This window comes from Puntigrus tetrazona, chromosome 2 (genome assembly GCF_018831695.1).
Source record: "Puntigrus tetrazona isolate hp1 chromosome 2, ASM1883169v1, whole genome shotgun sequence".
NCBI lineage: Eukaryota > Metazoa > Chordata > Actinopteri > Cypriniformes > Cyprinidae > Puntigrus > Puntigrus tetrazona.
This window is the reverse complement of record NC_056700.1, coordinates 15,979,414-16,003,603: the sequence shown is the minus strand read 5'-3', so window position 1 is coordinate 16,003,603 and position 24,190 is coordinate 15,979,414. Positions and strand designations below refer to the sequence as shown.

Here is a 24,190-nt window from a genome sequence, read left to right as displayed (position 1 = left end):
TATTGTTAAAATTGCTTGCACATTAATGCTCTTTCACGCCCGCATAATTGTTTGGCTGATTAACTTGCCATGCTTGCATGTTTTAATTAAACACATTTTCAGGATTTATGCCCTTTCATTTATTTATCTCCCATCTTGCAAAATGGTCACCTGGGGCATATTTTTGGTGAATTAAATGTGGTTTAATTATTTTCACGGGATAAAATTGCTCATAAACATTCCTACTTGGAGGTTTGTGGAGCTCAACCTTGCTAAAAGTTTCTTGCATGCTTCTTTTGTGCTGCTTTGTCTGTGACACTCACATTCTGCTAGATTGAATGCAATAAACAAGACAGATGCAATAACCGTGATGCAAGAATTGCAAGATAGAAACGCTCGTTTCAAAGGTTGGCTCTCTTTATGTGGAAAAAAAATGACACCCTGAGGTCTTACTCTTTGGTTATTTCTTTCAAAAGTGTAGGAAATGTAGTTTGGGTCAGTTGGCCTTGGTTTAAAAGTTTTACGTGCCCTACAGTTATCAGTGAAGTAACAAACAAATACATAAGTGAAATCAGACTAATTTTATCAACACAGATGCATGATGGGTTATTAGGATATCAAAGCATTCATATTCCTATTCCTTTAGTCTTTAGTTAAGGATATGGCATGCAAATTGTAGAAAATTCTGTATAACAAATATTAATACTAATAATTATTAAAGCTGGTCATTTGAACTCTAACACTATTTAAAAATTCCAAATAATGCTATTTTACAGTCTCACTGTTTTTACTGTATTTTTCATTCAATAAATGCAGCGTTTGTAAGCATAAGAGGTTCCACTTTTGTATGGTAGTGTACCTCTCTAATCATGCAATGAATATAATAATGCATCTAAACTAAAATGATTTGCAGCAGCAGCAGCAGTAGGAAAATCAGTGTATACTTTTTCGCTTACGTTTGTATTTCTGTAATGGGGCTGCAGGCACACATGATGGTAAGAGCAAGGCATCTGGTGGGGATTGCTGAGTTGGTGTACCTGAGTTCAATAGGACAGCCGGCCTTATGGTTATGTCAGTGCACCTGCCTTCTCTGCACACTCAGGCTCAGTAAAAGTCCACAGCTGGACCGCACAACATTTCTTGCTTTACTTTGAATAATGGATGAGAACACGGAATACTGGAGAACCAACCTAAATTCTCAACAGGTCCTCCTTGTTCTCAGACATACTAGAAAATTGACGATATTGGAATTTTGAGAGCCATGTAAACAGATGTTAAATCCACTTTAAATCAGGAAGAGTTTGAAGCGGCTATGTGAATGGTTTCACCTGGGCTTTGTTATATGTAAAGAGCAGAACGGCAGCTGAATTTCCGCCATATTAGGCCTCTATTGGCTTGTTGCGCCACTTTTGGATAATTGTCTTTGATGGGTGATTCTGCATCTGTGTGGGATCTAGGTGAAATTGAGTGGTTCTCAACATGAATTATGTCCCATGGTCACATATGTAGAAAGAATGTGAATGAACTTAGATGCTTGAAAGAAACACACTCTATTCTTTCGAATTTGGTGAGAAGTTATGCGTGTCCACACACGTCTTATTCTTGTTTGTTTGTTTGGGGTTTCTATTTATTTATTTGTCTGTTTTGGTCATAAGAAACTGAAACGGCTACACCTTACAGAAAGCACTGTAAAACTGCAGTCTGAATTAAAATACCAAGAAATTTACTGAAGCCTTATCCACCTTTTCCTTCAACGCGGAAGGTATGAAACAGATTGCACTACAAACCAGTGTGTTCATAATTAAGATAATACATTAAAATAACATGATAAGACACACATTTTCAGTATCAAGTGGCAAAACGAGATGTTTTGTACAGCTAAAAATAGCTGGATGCCGATTAGACCGGAAGCGAGACCCATAAAATGTACAAAGTTTTTTTTTTTACGTCAAGAAAAAGGTAGATAAACCTTATAAATGATCAAAGAGAGTCGACTCTGAGGCATTGAAACTAGTCTTTTTTTTTTAAAAACAATTCCCAAAAATCTTTGAGCGAATCGTTTGGGATTCTTTGAGGTACTATGGTAAAAATAATTGCATGAGACAATAAAAGGGTTTTTTCTCCTTTTCTGCATGCATACCAACATTGGACTTTCAAAATATGAACCTTTCATAACCCATAATAGGAGCACTTTAAATTAGCTAAACAGTTAATTAAACAAATACATTTATTTGAATTTCAATTCTACTTAGATCGAAAAACCCTCGTGTATGGTTACAAGCTCTGAGATGAAAATAATAAGGTTGCTGGTTTGATTTTAAGTCTACTACTTTGGATAAAAGTGCCAAATAAATAACCATCTACTTTAAACACATTTTACACGCAAGTTATTTTAACGGCCACATACAACAAAGCAAAAGCCTCAGCAGAGCTTTCGAGACGCTTCATAAAGTACAGTACATTAAAACCACAGAAGCTGCAGGTGCGTTATTTTACGAAAATAATGAAGTGTGATGAACAAGCATAGCAGGTTACCAAAATACTAGCAGGTGCACAGCATGAGTCATAGGCTCTTTTATAAACATTGTTAAGAACGTTGAAAAATTCAGAGCAATTTTGAGAGCAATTATCATGATATTCAAGAAGAGCCATCCCACATTTCCTGGAGCTTTATTGTGTTGTTTCAATTAAAACACTATGCAGATATTTAACAAATAGCATACTCATACCATATACAGCTGTAATCTCTACATGCCAAAAAACTAGAAGACAGCATTAAAGTAATGATGTGTAAAATACATGTCTTTAGGGGTTAATAGATAGAATTGCTTTCGCTTTTCTACAGGTAAATATTCACAGATTTGCACTAACATGAGAATGAGTACATTTTCGTTTTTAGGTGATCTATTTCTAAAGGACTAAATCTTCAAGAAAATTACACCCTCCTTGAGCAATATACTGTTCTCAGGGTTTGTGTATCCCTCATAATTACAAAAAGCTGCATTATCAGCATGTCCTCAAGCCAGTTCCTAAAACCACTACATAATCACTATTTGATCAATTAGTTCTAAAGCCTTCAGGTGAACCTCAGGCCCTGCAACTCCGATTTCCTAACAAGTGTGCTCTGCAGAACACTCCTGCATGCAAGTGTTGCGGACATGTGATGTGCTCCCAATGTCCCTTTTTTGCCCTATATGCTAAATTCTAGATACTCGCAGCTGGCGCCTGCCTTCCCTCCTGAGCGGGAAGGGTAAATATAAAGACACCTAAATTATGCAAGCCGCGCATGAAAATGTCAGGGCTAAATTCAGTATTTCTTCCATTGTCTCCCTGGCATTTCAATGTTTTATGCATTTTATAATTAGGTAGAGGCTCCAGAGTGAATGGAGAGCAATAAGACCGTGCATTGCTATAGCTGTCTGGGGTGTCGCTACTCAGACCCCTGACTTTTTGAAAGGCAAACATCAAACGTGAAGCCAGTTAAGATATTTAATTATAAAAAGGCTGACCATACCTGTGTCCATCTGCTGTCGTTACTTAAACAGCGTGTAAGTGGTGTGCGTAATACAGCTAAATGGCAGCGATAGTACGTGACAAATAGACCAAATAGTTGACAAGCAATGGCTAAAATCACATAAACACTTGTTCTTTGTGCAACGTGCATAATTATCAAGCATAAGACATTTTGGAAGTTGCAGTCAAAAATGAGCAACTCATTCTATGAATGATAAAGGCCTGACCAAATTTTAGATGAAGCCGTTACTCTAATTTTGACAAATAGCATGGCATTTACCTCTCTCACGAAGCAGTTAAAACCAGACCAGAGTAAAAATGCATGCTGTGATGAATGTGCTCAGTGTACAGATGTTGTTCATCATGTACTAGTCTTATTTGCTCGCACTGTTAATTTAATTTATTATGTTTTGTCATTTATATTTGCTTACTTGGTTTGGCATTTGCCATTTATGACAGTAATGTACAGTAAAATGCGGGTGTATTTGTGTAAAGTACATTCAGCGGGCTTTTAAAGTACGTTCAGTTTTACTCTGTTGCTCTTCTAATATGATCTACATTTAAAGGTTTAAAGGATCCATTTAATTTGACAAACAAATGCATTATTAAAAACAGAAAAAAATAATGAATTCAGAAATAAGGGGATCTCGTGCAATTTAAACAATCAAAATAATAACCAATTTAATATAATTTAAAACTGTCTGACAAGCCTAATATTACGTTTTAACAGTAATAATAAATACATCAAATAATAAATAATAATATTGTATTTTCCCTTACGGAAACCACAAGAGTTGGCTACATTATTACAAGACTGAGAAGAAGAAAATGAAACGGGAAAAAAAAGACAATGGGATAAATTGCTAGAAAGAACAAAGAAACAAAAAGATGAAAGATATAAAAAAAAAAGAAGAAAAAGAAATGCAATAGCACAAAATTAGATATATCAAGATGAGGCCATGAGAGGATTGCAGAGTGTAAAACAAAGAAGAAAAACTTGAAGAGTGGAAAAATTATATTTTGCTGGAGGAATGGGCATAATTACATTTTGTATATAAGAACTACACGACTGAGTGAGGAAATAAGATGTTCTTTTAGGAAGCAATAGAGGAAAAACATGGGGAAATCATCTCTGGGTGACCTGATGGCCGTTCCTAGTTTAATGAATTGTGCTGAAGGAAGCTATGCTGGGTAAATGGAACTTATTACCGTACATACCACAAGGTCCTATATACACTCTATATGGTTATCGGCTGTTTTGAGACCTGCTTTATGTTTCATACTCTCTGCCTCTAATTGCCTTTTTAAAAAAACTACAGATAGTCCCTTGCTGCAGTTAAAAAACGAGCGCAAGGTAGTTCATACATCATTAGGAATCCAAACCCGCATTTAGTCCTTTGGAAAATTAATTTTCAGCACGCATTTGAAGAAGAATTATAAAGGAATGTGAGGGAATGGAAAAACTAATCATTTGATACTGTATGCATCTATGCATGAAGTCATCACCTCCAACAAAGCCAGTGTCTACCTGCGCTTTACATAATCAATGTGAACTCATTAATATAAGCGTTGTTCGTGACTCTTGCTTTTTATGACATGCATGTCAAGCATTATTTTCAAGGTTGCATTTTTCCCCAGTGCTGCTGGAAATAATTGTTTATGAATCAGGGACCCAATTGCTCATATGCTCAACAACAGAAAACTAAGGGAAATGCGGCATATGTTGCATATTTTATTTTTATTTTTTAATTGTATCATGTGCATGATACAGCCAGCTGTGTTCGCTATACTTCACCGTGAGACTAAACACACACACACACAAAATGAATTGTTATGTCAGTGTTCATCATCAAAGCCTTACTGTTCATCTTCTCTTCCTGTGTGTTCAGGTCAAAGGGATTGGCAGAAGAATGCTGGCGCCAGGTGCCCAGGGGCAGGATGGCGTTGTGTTGGCAGAGAAGTACAGTTGTTAGATGGTTCCTCTTGATGCTCCTGTGGCACTGGGCACCTCTGGGCCCACTGAGCTGGTTTCTGGCTCTGGCTGAGCGTCTGGACCAGAAGACCTCACCGTTCTCTTCTATCTCCGGCCGGAGCAGCGGCCAGCTGGACTGGCTCTTGTCTGATAAAGGGCCCTTCCATCGCTGTCCAGAATACACAGAGTTCAAAGAACGCTTCCAACAAGGCTTCTCCACACGCTACAAAATCTACAGGTTTGTGCTGTGATGATTATATTATTAGTTGAAAATACTGGATGGATATTCAAAAATTGACTTCCCATGACAGATTCCGTGAAAATGTATGACAACTGATAAAAAAAATTCTCACCTTCACTACTGGCTTACTTGGCTTTCTAGGGCAATATCAATGAGCATCATCAGAACAGTTCTTTGGTGTTTTACCCTTTTTAATTTAGTTTTTGAACATTAGATCTCTTATGCTCACCATTTATTTGTTAAAAATACAGTTAAAAGTAATATTGTTACAATTTTCAAGTTTTCTAAAAAATAAGATTTTTATAAGATTTTAATAAGATAGGAATTAGTTGCAGGGAAATTATTTGTGTGTAAATTGCAGCACCGTGTAAATGATTTTAAAACCAAAGGATTTCCATTTTCCTTACAATGTTCTCCATTACTTCTCTGCATTTAGGGAGAGAACAGCATGTAAAGATTCATGTGAGATTCTTCATATCAATGTTAGCTTATCAACAGAACATGGTAAAACATGTGAAATCCACTCTCTGTTGTAGATGAAAACTTTATAAAACTCGAAAAACTTTTTAAAATGAAAGATGCATGGATTCGGCAGCACGCAGTGGTGCTTTGTGCAGAATAGTGTGGGTACAGATTTCGTGCAGACAAACTGACCTTTCATCAGTCATGTGACAGATCGAATAAACCACAGTGAGAAGCACTGACACCAACATAGCAGGAGAAAATGAAGCAACACTCACAGCTCGGTTGTGGTGAGGCATGGATCTGTTTAATCTGATGCAGCCCATGGCGTTGATATCGTTGTTAAGTGAACTTGGTTGCAGTCATGTGACAGAAAAGGGCCATTGCGCATACAGTAAAAAGGCTTCATCCTCTATGATGCTGCCAGCAGTTACTGAAACAATGTTTAGATCATATACATTGCCCATTTACACTGATCCATAAATCATAATGCACTTGCGATGGATCCCTTTCTTAAAATATAAAGATAGTAATATATTTACATGTAAACTGTGGTAGAATAAAAATTATGTGTAGAAATACTACTTTGTGTTCCATTACTTGTATTAAATTAAACTGGCTGCATTAAAGTGCTTAATACTGACAGCAAATGCATTTATAATGTTATAAAAATATGTAAAATAAATACTTACTATTCATTCAAGAATAAAAAAAATGGTTTCAACAAAAATAGCAGCACAACTTTGTTCAGCACTGATAATAGCAACAAACGTCAGAGTGTTAGATTGGCGTTCGAGTGCAATTTCTTTCCATGACTGTATTTTTCATTATTATATGCAGCCTTGGTGAGCAAAATGCACATCTTTCTATTTTTTATTTTTCTTTTCCATTTTTTTAATGACCAACCCGAAACCTTTGAAAGGTACTGTAAAATTATATCTGTCAGTAAATGATTTGTATTCATAAACGTAGCCATATATTTATTTATCAGTTTTTCGCAATTCGAAAAGCCCTGCACCACGCTACACTCAAATCTGTGACCTTGGCTTTGATATCGTCACGCACAGCAACGCTCATCATTATTCTGAAAAGTGCAACACATCAGTAGCAACACGGTGGTGATTATTCAGCCGTTGACCTGTTTTAATTACATGCACCCGGCATCTTTCGTTCAGTACAGTGCATTTTAAACATCGATCGCTGCACATTCCTTCCACCCCATGTCAAAGACACACACACACACACACACACACACACACGACAGGAAGGAAAGGGGTGTTTGGTGCATTACTGTGGCTGACCTCAGATCCGTCAGGGGAGTTTGGCCTTTTTGCCTGCTTCCTTTGTCCCCCGCTGGCACATAGCCGACTCTGTCCAACTCTCTCCGCTCGCCGAATTCAGAACCCAGCATGCCTACAGCAGCTGGGCAGAGAAAGGCCCACGGAACTGCGATGGACTCAGTGAGGGGGAGACGAGCCTCTGCCAGCGCGGTTTGAAAGGCTGTCCTGCAAGCCAAAGAGCCTGTGTGGGTGTTTTGGGTGTAGGCGAGTCTTCTGTATGTGCATCACAGTTCAGAGGCATTGTGTAAACAGCATCACTGACCTCACGCCGCAAAGACGGGGCTTCAGCCGGACACTGCATTCAGCCTTTTTTTGATATGATAACAGATCGGGATTTCCAGAAAGAGAAACTGGGTTGCACATCACAAGTGGAGAACACCAGCAGGCACTGTACCTTTTTACTGCTTCCTTGGGTACAGCTCCCCTCTGGGGGTTAACATTGCACCAAAGGATCCCCGGCAGAGTGAATTCTATGGTCTTTAGTCATACTGCCAGCTCCGATGGGGATTTTTATGTTGTGAATGGAGAGATATGTGCGCTTGCATTTGTTTCCTTTGTTCCAAGGCTTTAGCAGCAGTTGACATTTACATTCAGAAGTTATTCGATATGGAAGCATCTGTGAGCTCAATAAAAATAAGTACCCGATTAAAAAACAGATATCCGTTTAAAAGAGAGAACTTGCATATGTCAGGTTTTTGTAGAAATGCTTTATTACTCATCTAGAATGGCTAATTTATAGTAACACTTGACAATTATGTTTGCTAACATTTATAACTCGTTATACAGTTAACTGTGAAAAATACAGCATTCAGTCTACGATCAATGTGATTTCTACATGTGCTAAATTCATTTGAAATAAACTGTAGAAATTAGAGAGTTCATGGGTTATGAATGAACACGAATGACTAACAAGGAAAATTATATTTTGAAATTAACATTAATTTAGATTGTTCCATGATGTTAAGTTCATTTTACCCAATGCACTACCTAATTTTAACAAATTAAACCTATTGTTCAATGTTACAATGTTATTTTTGTAGTTAATTATTTGGTGATCTTTACTATATACTTACATTTAAAATTGTAAATTTGGTACAGTGCACTCATCGTGTACATGCATGTTAATACATTATACTTATAATACCGATATGTAATTACATCTGTAATTTATTTCTGTAATTACATTTATTTACATTACAAACCTGTCCCTAAGCCACCTAATATAAAGCGTGACCAATTATTCATGTATATTTTTTATTTAGTTTTCGTATAATTTAATTAGAATTACTTATAAATTTTAAGTCCTATTTGTTTATCTGTAAAACCTTCTTTGACAAGGAAAAATACATAACATGTACCTTTAAGAGATTGCAGTAAGGCATACTACTAGAAGAAACATATTTATGATTATGAGAGAACCATGACGCACTACCCTACCCATGTGGAGCCTTGGGATGATGTAGTAGCTCCCATTCGTGCTATTATCTGTAGACCATCACACCGATGATGGCGCACAAGGTGACGGCAGAGACAACCAGCGGGGAGCCACTCTGTAGGGATTTAGTAGCCTGGTAGGAGCTGGTTTCCAAAGGCAACGAGTAGCTGCAAAAGAAATCAAACACGAAGACGCGTGTAAGCTATAAGCAATCGAGACAGAATGTAATTTAATGTTTTCATGGCAAACACAAGAGATGAATTGTGTCATGCAGGTGACGCTGGTCCACAATGTAGAATTAATAAGCCAAATGGATGGAAAACTCAGAGATGCTTGTGTGGAATTATAATGGAGGGAACCATACAAGCTTTGAAAAGAACCGCTTTTGTGTTTCGTTGACTTGATGTAATTTACCACTTCAATCACTCACCAAAGGACATTTTAGAAGCATTTGATAAACATTGCCTGCGAGCTTCCACAGATTGAGTCAAATTTAATTCTTTACGTTGATGTGTGCAAGTGCAAAGTTTTTGCTGAGCAGTTTCATTTTTTTTTTTTTGCATTGTGTAGTTTTGGGTTTTGCTGAAAGCGTGATTTTGTCATTTCTTATTTGCTTAACTTTGGCAACTAATCCTTCTTTAAAAATCTATAGTTAAAGCTGCTTTCATAATACAATGCAGCCCCTGGTGGGAGGGTTTCCTAAGCTTATTTTCTAGATGATGCCCTCAAAAAAAAAAACCCAGCATGTGCCAATGTTTTAGTTCACTAAACAGAAGCCTTTGAAGTTTTGCATGAAACAGAGGGTTTAAAGAGAAAAATAAAAAAGAGAGCAAAGCCAGAATGGGACATTCAGGCAGATTGTGACATTTTAAGCTTTTGGCTGAATAGGTGAACAAACTGTTTAGAGTGATTCAATCACCATCTGTTGAAAACGTGGAGTCATTTCGTTTCAGGTTTATTTTCAGAACACGAAAATAGTTGAGACAGGCTTCGGACGTACTTGTGTAAAGCCTGTTTCTGATGTGTTTTACGTCAATGATTCGTCACCAAGTTAAATTGCACACTGGACCTATAGTTACCATTAAGTCTATGAGCTATAATTGTGAGCCAGATTCTAAAATGAAAAATGTGAAAATGTTGTTGTTGCTGACCTGACACTAAATTACTTTCACTTGTGTAATTTAGTATAGACAAGTTGATTTATTCACATTAAATCATATTTCTGATTACATTAAAACTGGTACATTTAGATTTAGACAACATAAAGTGTATTTTAGATTACCTGACAAAACATTTTAAACGGCGAAGGGGGAAAAAAAAAAATCTAAATCTGCAATGCAATTTAGGAGGAAGTGAACAAGAGTAAAACGTTGGACATTTCTGTAAAGGGTTCAGTAAATGTCTCAGTGTCTGCAGTTGAGATGGGAGGCAATATATCATACTTACAGCACTTTAGTTGACAAGAAGTTCCTATTTTATTTTATAGATACAAAAGTCTAGATGCACTGGGAACAAATATTTCTCAGAATCTCAGAAAGCCTGATAGTCTGTCACTTGAATCAAATTCATGTCAGTTCTGATCTGATTTCATACCGAGGTAAAGTGTGAAGGTCATTAGAGTGAACATGATGTCTATGGAATTGAATGTCCAGCCAGTGCAGGCGAAGAAGTATACGCATCTCTAGGAGATCCAGCCTTAAAAAGCACTCAAATGTTCTGTAAGGAACCCAATGCATTGCTATGAAAACACAATTTTGATCCTTTTCAGAGTGCAATTAACAGAGAAGTACAATTTCTGTCAATGACTCACCAATGTTGTTCTAAAGCCATATTTCTTTCTTTGTTCCATGGAGCAAAAGAATAATCTTTTTTTTTTTTTTTTTTTGAATATCCTGGCAATTCTTTGCATATAATGAAAGTGAATAAGGACTAGGGCCATATATCTCCAATATTTCAAAGACACCATAAAACTATCATAAAAAATGATTCATACTGCTCTATATTCCAAGTCTTCTGCAGTCATTAGATAGCTTTATGAGAGAAATTTAAGTCATTATACACTGAAGATCTTGACATCCATCCTCACTGGCTTGTTCATAAGAAAAAGGCTGATTCATGAATTAATCAGTTATTTAGAAATGCAGTCAATCATTTGATCCCAGAGGAGGATCATCAGTGAATAACAACTAAAATGTCATCCTGTTCCTCACAAAAAGCCTCAAATGAGTTTGAATATGAAGCATGAGCCATGCAAGTTATTAAATTATAATTTCTTTTTCTCCATTGTTATGGAGCTAGACAGTCCCAAGAATTGTTCACTTTCATTATATACAGAAAAAAAAAATCATAATTATATTCTAATTTCAGACTCGGATAAGATGGGAATAAATAAAAATTATGAAATTAATTTCATTGTGAACCACTCTATATTTTCATGACATTTCATTTTGTTTGACCTGCTTAAGCCCCACTGAGGGTTAGGTTCAGAGGCGGACCTTCATGTTTGCTTTTTTCAAGCTAATGCATATGAATTTGCCAACAATTTCCCAAAAACATATTAGCTACACATAAGATAGATTTGGAACTGTCACTTCCACCTATCTTACAATACCTCCTTAACCCACCATTCCCAAAAACAAACCTTCACAACTGTCACACACAGCAACTTTCAATGTGTTCTTATGACATTTAAATATATCTAAATTAATTCTTTCTCAACATTTCATCAGCTGAAGTTTCAGGAATTGGTATTTTCTATTCAAATTGGAAGACCTAAAGGCACCAAACTAGAAAAATCTAATTAGAGCATACTTATCCGTGCTCCTGGTAAGTAATCAAGATTCAAGCTAATTTCAATGTAAAATCAGAGCATCTGCTACTTGACTCCGAAAAACAAAAAGCTATCAGTGCACAACACTATACTTCATCCCATTAACATCATTGCTCAATTTACAACAAAAAGGCACAAAATCGACTTTAAAACAGCACATTAATGGCTACTTGAGTAATATATATTTGGTTCTAGAAAATAATTTAAGGTTTTCCTGGAGGAAATGTTTAACTGTCTCAAATTAGCGAGGAAGTGTTGTGAGGCACCTATTATTGTGCTGAGCACAAACACGGCTGCAGAATGCACCGCCAGCACAGGTTCGCAGGGGAAAAGAAAGACACTCTAATTGCTATTCAGATTTCCTCTTCTTCATTCACCAAACTCTGCATCGCACTAACCACCATCCACTAGGAATTCTAAAGTAGTAACAATGACTTTGCTATTCAGTCCACCATTGAGCAGAGGACACAGCCTTCATTATATGCATCCGATAAAAGCTTGCGTCTGTTTTAATGAGTGAAAAGTTTGAAAGGTGAAGACCTATTTTCATAGAGCGCGCCTGCCGTCCTCTGCTTGATTGGCAGGCTCAAACAAACGGGCCAGAAGACCCAGTTTCAATCCAGCAGAGCGAGGTGTTGCAGATCAGCAGTTCTCTCTTTCGGCTGCGTGTGTGCTGTGCAGATGCAGCCTGCAAGTTAAAACTCAATGCAGAAACCAGTTGAAAAGACTAAAGTTACTTCTTAATGTTGGCTGACAGGCATGATACAAACAACGAATGCAAGAAGTTAAATTACGATGAGCCTATTCAATGATACCCAGGTGCGTTGGCCCCCTAGTCAGGGAGTATTAAAAAGTCGAGCGTTTTGGGTGATAGTGTCCCACTCCCCAGCAGAGGTCCAGGTGCTATCAGCTGGTGCTAAAGCCCTTTAATTAAGACCATCTATCATCATTAGCTTATGGTTGGACAGTCACTGCTTTCGTTAATTAACTCTTAGAGATTCTCACAAACCGTATTAAGCCCAATAGGCGATTCCTTTGGGTAGAGTCTTCACAGAAGTGCAAGCTTTGTTCTATGTACATAAACCCAAGAAAACAGTGACTGGGACTGTCAGTGGTTTTATGAATGCCTATATGAGAGCGTTCTGGATGATATACATGTAGGAATGATGTCAGAGTTACAAAAGCTGTCAAAAGTTGCATCATGTAAGCTGTATTGTGTTTATGGACCTGAATCGTGTTTGCCCCGCATTACAATGAGATGCATCAATATTCAGCACCATGCAATATTTATGCTCTCTTAGCCTTATTTTCTGCTTATATCAGCATCTTGCTCTCGCACCTTGCACACACATATAGATGTGCGGTTTTCTGTTCTACCAATGACCGATGAAACATAATGGCTTCTGTAATCCGCTACGTGCATTAAAGCACTTACTGTGTTTGTTTTGTCTCACAGGGAGTTTAGTCACTGGAAAGTGAACAGCTTGGTGACAGAGAAGAGAGACTTCTTCAAAGCCCCACTGCCTTTGGCGCCCGAGTTTTTACGCAACCTCAGGCTTCTGGGGAGAAGGCCGAGCCTTCAGCAGATCCATGAAAATCTGATCAAGAAATATGGCACTCATTTCTTGGTATCAGCCACATTGGGAGGTAAGCCAATATTTCATGAGATCTATGCTAAAGGTGAATTTGAAAAGGTTTTAAACAAGATATTCTGGTAAAATGTTCTGTAAAATATATTGCATATGGGTAGTTTTAAGCAACATTGTGGCAAGGGGTCAAAATATTAAATTAAAAAAAGAAAGTGTTTATGTCTGGTCATCATTCAAGTCTTTTACCTTTCTTTTTTCTGGATCATTTAAAATGGTCCTGTGGTGTGACAAATATTTTTGGCGCAACTATTCCATGTACTTCCTTAATATTAGCTCATAAAACTTAAAGGCATAGTAAATGGATAAGCACAGTTTGTTTAAAATGTTTCATCAGCTGCCCAATACATTTATATATAAGGCATGTTGTACTTCATTATATATGTCTTGACATTTGTGAGTCCTGTATTTAGCAATGCAATGTATTATAATGTAAAAGTCACACAAGAAAGTACTGGCAATATAAGGTAACTACATGGGGTAGGATTAGGAATAGGTTTAGGTTCAGGGTTAGTACCTAATTATTACCTTGTTATTGTAATTACTACAATAAGTACATAGTATGTACATGAGGGACAAGACTGTAAAAAAAACTGCTTCCATTTGAATGTTTTATACTCTTAATTTTATCATAGCTGCAATTTATAAGAACATACTGATTCTACGAGTCATGATAATATATTAAGAATTCAGTGCATTAAAATAAAAATATATTTTATTAAGCACCACCTTTCACTGACAATTGAATAATAAATAAATAAAATGCAATACAAAGACTGACTATCCATACACCGATTCTGGCATCCTTAGCATAAGTATAGCCATTATCAGACAGTATTTTTCTCTTCTCGCTCTGGCACCCACATAATAAGTAGGGCAGCATGTCCCAGTGGTGGATTCAAACCTTTCAATGTGTCTCAAGCAAAATGTTGCATGTTACCGACACTAATTATGATGTCATTTATTGGTGGATGTATGAAGCAAAGCTGTAGAACTTCAGAGACAGGGGAGACGAATGAAGTGGTAAAGCTACAATGAATGCTGGTAATTAACAACTCAAAGCAAAGGAAATGGGGGGACAGTGCTATTGCTTGCATACTAATCAGACTGAAGTGAATAACACCACTCAAGCTCCACACATACAGGTACAGGACATGGTCCTCAACCCAGACAACATTTATCTGAATTTCAGGCTTAGACTCAGATCAAAAATAGCATTTACTATATATAAAAAAAAAAAAAAAAAAATCTAAAATTGATCTTCAGAAGAAATCTGTGGTTTTAACAACCTCCCTTTGGGATAAACTCTCTTTCGTTTGTGCCATTCTCCTTCCTTCAAAATCGTTATTGCTTCTCTGCCTTAACTTCTGTGATTCATATTTAACAATTCCTTGGAAAAACTTGAAAGGTATGGACTATGTTAGTACGCTTTGACAGTACAACCAGAACTCACTGTAATTTTGATGAAGGTTGTCTTTTCGGACATATATTTCATCTCATGGTTTGGTTTCTGGATGTATCTCTCCTTAGGAGAGGAGTCACTCACGATCTTCTTGGACAAACAGAAGCTGAGCAAAAAGTCAGAGGGCAACGGAAACAGCTCTGTGGTCTCCTTAGAAATCTTGCACCAACTGGCGGCGTCGTACTTCACAGACAGAGAGAGCACCCTGCGAAGACTCCACCACCTGCAGATCGCTACATCTGCCATCAAGGTAACAGACGACACGACTTCTTCCTGTTTGATCCAGCCTAGACTCGTTGGAAAGAATGCGCCTGTGACCGCATTTTTAAAATAAAAAAAAAAAAAAAAAAAGATCATAAAGATATTATGCTGCTTTTTAGTATTCTCCAAAGCAGGTGAGTGCCAATCTGGCAACAGGAATTTTATTATTTTGGTTGCTGTACGTATTACGAAGATTGGAAAGAAAACGTCTGATGAGAGGGGCTAGGGATGTGGGGGTTGTGTTTCAACTTGGTTTGATTTAGCTACTAATTCAAATCTGTATATCTGAAAAAAAAAGTTTTTCTGTTCTCTGTTGTTGATTACCACTTATCAATTTGATCTGTACATACTGGCGTTTAAAATGTATGTTTGTTGCCATGGTAAATCTTCAGCAATTAAGGTCCCGATGCCATTTCTGTGAGGTGTCAAGTGGCTCTCGGTCTTACTAACAGCTGCTGAGTGGGTGTAGAAATGCTGGTGACTGCAACATCATGATTCCTTCAGAGGGAGCTCTGCATGAAATGATGCTGCTGAACTGAGACAAATATCATTGACTTTCAATAAAGATATGCACCTGCATGCTTACAATTACAGTTTTATATAAGAAATTTTTCTGTTGGGGTAGGATATGCTTTTGCATATTCCCATAAAGCATATTTCGAGCTTGCTAAAATATTCTAATACGTTTTGTATTTATGCATTACCTTTTTTTATATGGTAAGCAAGAAAAAAAATTGATGACAAAATGATCTTTTGTTAATTTGTTTTTGCTTAGTATTTATGAACTACTAATTACATCAACACATTTTTACCGCAATCGATCCAAAGCTCACTCACCAACACTGCAAAAGCTGATTGTGCAATTTTCCTGATGCACTTTACTGTGATTGTCTTTTGTCAGTCTCGCTAATGTCGGCTGGTCAAAATGAAATATGCCATTTTCAAAGCTCTGTCAAAGCTGAACTTTCTTCACTCTGCATTTATTACTGTGACGAAGAGTTTCTGCCTCAAAAAAATGTGTGTGAAATGAAAGCAGGATGACACTGGAACAGGAGCGGTGGCTCTGTTGGAAGATAATGACTTTCTCTTTGGGCTGCGATGAGCTTTCCCTGTGCAACATCGGCGGAGAAGTTCAATTGAACACGTACGATTGCATTTCACTATGAACACGGACGTAGAGAGTCATCTGCATTTATATGCAGCAAATATGCACTTTATGTGACGCTCGGGATCGGGATTACAAAATGCATCACGCTATTCAAATTAGCATAGATGTCCCATTTTGTAAACATATTACCCGCGTATTAGAAAAGTGTCCATGGTAACAATAAAGGGCACTTTGTGACAGACAGACCTCATCAAATCATTTCGATGAAATTGTTTTGGTGTACATCTCTGAAGTGCTTTCAGAGAGCCCTCTAGCATCGCTTTAGGGAGCAGTCTGTCCTGCCAGGTGTGTTTGTCAGGGGAGAGCTAATGAGACGTTACGGGGCTATAGGGCCCACCTTTGACTGCTTTCTTCCTGCACCCTGTGTGCAAATCAGCCTGATGAATTGGGCACCACAGCAGAAGTGGGTTATAGCAGGCTCATCAATAATGCCATAAAGGATGATCAATTACACCCTCCGCTCAGAAACGAAGAGCTAAGGCACACCAGGAAGCAGCTTCTGGGGGACATCACTCTGCCTTTGTGTAATCAGATACCACTTAAGTCCAAAAATAGCCTAAGATCCCAAGGCAGGTTTAGCAGTGATCAGATTTTGCAAGAACAAACAGTCTTGAGATTAGCTGCTCTTCATGGATCAACAAGACTTTGTTGGCTCAACGGTAACATTTACACTGCTATGGAGATTCGGTATCACCATTTCATAAAGTTAACCGCTCAGTCCAGATCTACAACTAGACATGAAGGTCTCTCGCCCCTTTCTGTAATATAACCATTTGTCATAATGACATACTATTAACAGTCACCTCTGTGTAGGACACGGAGTTACCGCCAAAGCTACGGCCGAGTACATGAGACGCATATAATTGTAAAGTCCATGTTAAAAGACTAGGTACATGTCATTAAAGGTGACACTTCTTCAAACATGCAAGGACATCTACTTGTCAAAAGGGGACACTATAACTTCACACAAAATCAGTGCAAAACATACAGAAAGCGTTAGCATTTTTCTGGATACCATGCAGAAGGGGCTAATTTTTGTTAGAATACCAGATTCATGATTGGTCCTCATAAACTTTTTGCCGGTGAGCCAATACTAATACACCCTGATAGTGTTTCATGCACTGATATTTAGCAATGCTGCAACAGTAAACAGCAAATCCCAGTGTAATCCAAACAATAATAGAAATGAAATAAATAAGTAAAAATGACTATTACACACTGGCACAGTACGACCAGTTCGATTCCAGAAAAAAATGTCTCTGACAAAAATCTGAAATAATGTGTAGTGCACCAATGTCTCGTATGAGCTGATTCTTTTTAGTGAATCAAAAACATAACCAGTGTAACCAGTTTAATATATGATTATTAAACAAATAGCTTTGATGTAGCTGATTCTGTTTAGTGAGAAGAAAAAACAGTGACCAATTTACTGCAGTTATTGTACAGTTGACTTCTGAATCAGAAACAGAGCATTACCAGTTTGCTACGACTGCCAAACAAGTAATTTGATAAAACTCTAAGTAATGTGAACTAATGACAACTTATTGTAATGTATTAACATGAACAAACAAGGAACACTAAATGTATTACGCTCTTTATTAATCAATGTTAATGTTAGTTAATAAAAATACAGTTAGCTAACATTAACTAATGAACCTTATTGTAAAGTGTTACCAATAATTCTCATTTAACATATGGCATAACCGGTTTACTACAAACTTTTTCACTCTTATGAACTATGTTTGTACAAGCAAACAATTTACTGTTATTGTATAGTACAGTTCTTTTTAGTAAATAAAAAGCCGTCATTTTTGGCCAGTTTACTACAGTTGACTTCAATTATGATCCAATTCTTTTTAGTGAAAAAAACATCAAAAACATTAAAATTAAAAAAAGTGTATGACAATTGTTGGGTTGCTTTTACAAGACTACATTTAAATGTAAATACTATGGTGCTAAATATGTTGATAATAAAGATCATATAACTAATGCTCTCATAACTAACAAGGTATTGGCTGCTACAGTTCTACTTTGCGAATCGTATATCATTTTTCTGTCTGAGCGCAGAATGTAAATGACCACCAGTATTTAAGGGTGGGAGCACAGAACTCTGCACCATTTATGTCAAGAGCCGCCTCTAGATAGCTGGCACTGGTCAAGCGACCTGACAGTGCCGTATAATCAACATCAGCTGTCAAATTCAATGACGCTCAGAATCTGCACTTAAAATCCTGACACATGTCATGAACTCCTAAACTGCTTTCAGAGCGCATCTGCGGTCTTTAGCCAACTGTGCCTTCCACAGCGGAGGCAGAGGCATTTTTGACAAATGAGTCAACTTGATATGCATTCCTCCAGCATCTCAATTGACAAAGAATAGGCTGCACTCTGTGGTCTGTGGGAGTTTTCAGGGCCTGTGGATGATGTGAGATGTTACAAAAATGGAGAGGAGAGTACTGTACCGCAGGCATTCATTTCCTTTGTTATGCCCTTAAGAAAAGCATGCAGAGGAAGCCGTGGAAACACAGCTCCGGTAAATATAAGATCAACAACAAAACATGACACTCTCTGAGGAGGCAGGGAGGAAAATGTGGGATTTCAGTGTTAGCCAGTTATTTTGTCAGGTATGATATCATTCCTTAAATGGATGTCAATATTAAGCGCCGCCGATAAAACATACGCACGATTGGGGAGTGAAAACAGCAGGGTGACAGCTAAACAAGAGATTTGGTCGGGCTTAGCATGGAATCGTACTTTATTCATTCATACACGGTAACCTACATACAGTATGACATTGTGTCTACATACTTTTATTCGGTAAAAGTGCGTTAAATTGACATATAAAGGCTTGTACGGTATGTAAAGAAAAACAAAACACGATTTCTTAAAGATCCGGAGTATCGCCTGCCGAAAATTCTTATGATATATTCAAATTTAATTTGAAAACAGTTAAATTCTAATAATTTTTACCAATACTACTGTTGAAGAGTATAGGAAAACAGCTATCACTGCAACAACATGAGCTGTTCATGCTTCAGAAATCATTGGAATGATTTCCTCGTGAAGAATGCAGGTTTTGTGAAGACTGTTATACGGATTAGTGTCTGGTTTTATGCGTGAGGTAAACAGCCTGGAGTCCTATTGGGATCAGAGCAATTGAGCTGCAGTAAGCAATCATAAATGACAAGTGATCTAATGAGATGCTGCAGTGGGACGGGGAGCGGAGGAGGGCATGTGTGCGACACTTCAGAAAAGAGACAGTAGTTCATAAATTAATGATAAAGCTTGCGTGTATGCGCGCATATTATGATAAATGCTGATGCTTTCGCACTAAAAGTGTCATTATCATACAGACTTCATGCATTCTCCATGTTTCAAGTGTTCAAAGCTTTTTTTATGTAATATGTGTACATTTATGTGGTAATAAATAGTGGCATAAGAAAAAGAGTTGATGTGAAGAACGTGCGTCATTAATCAATGACAATGTTGGGCGAGTTACTTAAAAAAAAAAAAAAAAAAATAATGTAGAGTGCTACAGCTTGGCAAAATATCAGCAACACGAAAATAATTCTTCGTCATAACATCGACTGAAGAATATTTAAAATCCTACAGAGAAAAAAAACACTCAAGATAAATAGAGGTTACTCATTTGAGGGGAAACAGAGAAATGAAATATCCAAACTAATGATTACGGCGTTATGAGGACATGGTCCCAAATCCTTTGCATTTTTCTCTTGGATTAGTTTTGGATTAGCTACAGCATTTCATTTTTAGACAAAGACCTGACAATGATGTGTAAAATCACAAATTTTTTGACAACTGCTGTCAAAACACGGGCGGCACCAAGCTTCCGAAAGCGGTGGGGTGAAATTTGATAGAAATTTTTACAAAAAGCTATCTGTGCTGGTGAAATATTTGCAAGATATTTCAGGTATATCAGAGCATTTTACAGGCTTTAAACATTGACAGCATTTTGTGAATGCAGGAAATGGATGCTTTTATTTGTAATGACATTTTTAGAGCTATTAGATAAAAAAAATGTCTTCAAAAAAAAAAAACTGTTATGGAATTCATAGCTCAAGTTACCCCGTAAACGGAATGAATTCTGCAGGATTAGAAAAGCTAGGCTAGTGGTAAAAAACGAATGCTCTACCAATGCATTACTAATCCAAGCTACTCTGGTCATATAGTGTCTGTAAGTACACACATCGTAATAATAAAGATCAATTTCAGTACTAATTAGCTTAGGTTAGGATATAATATCCTGTTACAATCACAAACATTTTTAGTCTTTGTTCAGTGAGCTTCAAGTCAGAGCGTCAAATTGTGGCTTAACGAGTTAACAGCAAATGCTTTTTTTCACATCATTTGAAACCATGAATATGTTGTTGTGACATTTTGCAACACTTACTGATTCTGTGAGTTGTCAGGTTTGTAAATGAGTGGTTCTTTTGAACAGGCTCTTCGCAATGAATTGATTGAAACAAACATGTTGAAGACACCGTTGAAGTGATTAGTGAGTTCTAATTACCCTAGTCACACTCGTTTGCTAAATCAAACATTATCACAGTCACTCAAGTGCATGTGTGGGTCTAAATGATTAAAATACTGCATATACAGTATGCACACACTGTATTTTGTTGATTTATTTTTTTTAATGGTTCTATTTTTGATGGCCACTGAACTGTCAATTGTTGATGCTTCCTGTATGCATCTACAAATTTACAAGTGCTGTACCGCATTAATTAATTGATTATTGATTTGTAAAGACACACTAATGGATCCCTATTAGGACCATCCATTTTGCTTCACACTCAATAAAAAAATACAAAAATAGAAAGTTCTAGAACATCACCCAAGTATCCCAAGTCTCAGCCGAAATACCAGGTCAGACACACATTATTTTAGAATCATAAAAGTCTCCTTATATTTTACACTAGGGTCTGTTAACAAAACTACACCACTGCACACAGCTCACCGCTCTCTAGATTTGAAATTAATAATGCATCGGGACCTAACACTGGAGTCAATTTACTATTTCTATGGCGCTCTGCAAAGTGAGCATTTTTGGAGAGCTCTGACATGCTGAAATGGGCTTTGGTGACATTTAGATATTGACTCCGGCTTATTGCACAGGCGTGCTGGTTTGTTTTAGACAACGGCATATGCTCAGCACTCTACCGCTTCTGAAGAGGAACAAACAGGTGCATGATTTCAACGATAATAAGGCATTAAAATATCTCCTTGTTTCCTAGGTAACAGAGACCAGAACGGGGCCTCTTGGATGCAGTAACTACGACAGCCTGGATTCCGTCAGCTCCGTCTTAGTGCACAGCCCAGAAAATAAAATCCACCTGAAAGGTATGACAGCTGATGCGGTCTTCAGATCAACACTGCACCTATGTTTGGATGTTTTTGCATCAACTGCCCTGGTTATGATGTACAGTGAGAGGGTTTGCTGTTGTTGTTTTTAGGATGGGCAGATAGATAGGTAGATGACTGAGGTTGAGAACTAGCAAAATGTTGAAGCATATTACTTGCAGGCACGAATTAACAATAAGTATAATAGGAATGTATTTAAAAATGTATTACCAAATTAAATTCAATAATTTTGTCTGGTAATGCTTTACAGTAAGTTTCATTTGTTAACTATTTAACGAACTGAAAAAGAATATTGTTCATAGTTAATGTAAATTTCATCATGTACTAATGCTTTATTAAAACTTAAAACTGTTTGTTAACATTAGTTAATGCACTATGAACTAACATACAAACAATGAACAACATTTTATTAACTAACATTAACAAAGCTTAGTGTCATTATTTTTTCATTAATGTTAAAAAAATTACACCTTAGTGTTATAGGAACGGTTCATTTAAAAATGCCTCAAGGAATTACTTGAGGGTGAGTAAATGATGACAGAATTTTTATTTTTGGGTTAAATATTACTTTGCTACCGATTATCTTTTAGGCAGGTCATGCTTTACTTTCCATCAGGAAGGAAAATTGTCACGAAGTTGATCACAATAAACACAAACTGCTATATCTGACGACTTGATGACATTTGTTAATGCACTAAATAACACTAGCAGTAAACATGACATTTACAGTAAATATCTTTGTATCTTTGTATTTAATACAGTTGTTACAAATACATTTCCAAATAACATCTTCTGATTTCATTAATGCATTAGTAAATGTTGAAATTAAGATTAAAAATGCTTTAGAATCATTGCACATTGTTATTTCATGTTAATCAATGTAGTTTGTTAATGTTTACAGATAGAACTTCGTAAGTATTACCTTAAACCCTAAACGGTATATTTGTATGTCAATCAAATATCCCGTGGGCAGTTCTCAGCCAGAATAAGTTGCAATGTGGACGAAGCCAAAAGCCTGGCTGCGAAAAAAACCTGTTAGGAGAAACACATCACTTACTAATACTCATACGGTCTTCACATTTTCAGCAAGCAAGTAAAGACTTACCAGAAGACAGGCATTTAGACTGCATTAATGCACCTCACACTCTCATGACAGCAGTGTCACCACAAGTCAGAGGTGGTCTGAGCAACAAAGAGAAGAGAGAATGAAACAGGACTGAAAGGAGCAAAAAGGAAGGTTTTTAAGCCTCTAGCTGTTGCTAATTATACACGTGGCCTGCGCCAATTTCCCCTGCCTTCTTGACATTGACATTTAAATTGTCAACCCATTTAATACTGCCATCTCCTGAAGCAGGTTTGCTGCTGCCCAGATTCGTGTAACTACTTTAATGAGCTAGCCATAGGGTCCGGCACCGAAGCTTATCTTTTGCTGAGTACTTGGGGAAGAAAATTTTGGTGGAAACAGTTGGAGAGATAGGAGTTTGGCCTATATTTGTGCATGTTTGTACCGCTTTCTGCATTCTTTCATTCACTTCCCGGGGCTTCCCTGGATATTTTCAATCAAAAGTGCCTGTCCTTAGAATGTAGACCCTTAAAAATTAGGACATCAAGCTGTCAATACCGTAGAGGACTGAAATAATCCACAGGAAAGATTCCCGTTCCTCTGGTTCGCATTAAAAAGAGAGAGACTGTGGAGGAGGGGGCACAAGAGCAGCTATTTAGCTGTCTCCGGTATGAAAGCCATCCAAGTCAGTCTCTTTTGTGAGGCTCCCCACACTGTTGGCTCTCTACCCAGCAGAAGCCAAAGCTTAAGACGAAGGCTGCATCTAATTACATCTCTTGTTTTTCACAATCCGACGAATAAATACTGAGGAACACATCATAAATATTCACACTGGGAAGGGAATTCAAAAAGGCTGAATATGAAGGCAAAAGGCATTGATTCTTTCTTGAAGGATGTCAGACCTGGTAAAGCTGTGAAGAGCGTTTTCTCAGATAATATAATTAGCAGGTGTTCAGCACCCACAGCTGGGCTGTGAAATCTGAATCTTTCACTTACGTGGTGGAACGGCTGGTGGATTCATGTATTCAACACAGAATGCTTTCATGAGTAATTCATAGGTGAGTTATTGATGAGGAGGCCTTAGGAGATTACATGTAATGTATAAAATAAAATATCAGAGGGGTTCTGCTCACTAAAATATCTGGGTGGATCTTGGGAACTTTATTAGAAATTGCTTCCATTGCCATTCAAAACAGATATACATGTATATAAATTAATAAATTAATATCTTGCACAAAGATGCAATAAATTGTTCAAAAGTGAAAGTAAAGACATGTTATGAGACATGAAAAATATCTTCTATCAATAAAGCAATTCTGAAAAAAAGTTTCCACAAAACTATTAAGTAGCACAACAGGTTTCATAATGGATTATATTAATCATAAAATATGTTTCTTAATCACCAAATCGTATCACCATTGTATTAAGTAGATATG

General features: G+C 37.1%; 1 protein-coding gene across 1 annotated transcript in view; it reads left to right on the top strand.

Moving 5' to 3' along the window:
• The window catches only part of brinp2 (bone morphogenetic protein/retinoic acid inducible neural-specific 2), a 76,239-nt gene that overhangs the window by 21,047 nt on the left and 31,002 nt on the right, over window positions 1–24,190 (top strand). The window contains exons 2-5 of the mRNA XM_043220780.1: window positions 5,382–5,702; window positions 13,229–13,419; window positions 14,949–15,130; window positions 21,565–21,670. Coding sequence (XP_043076715.1) covers window positions 5,431–5,702; window positions 13,229–13,419; window positions 14,949–15,130; window positions 21,565–21,670 — 751 coding nt within the window. The 5' untranslated portion in view covers window positions 5,382–5,430. The remainder of the gene's footprint in view (window positions 1–5,381; window positions 5,703–13,228; window positions 13,420–14,948; window positions 15,131–21,564; window positions 21,671–24,190) is intronic.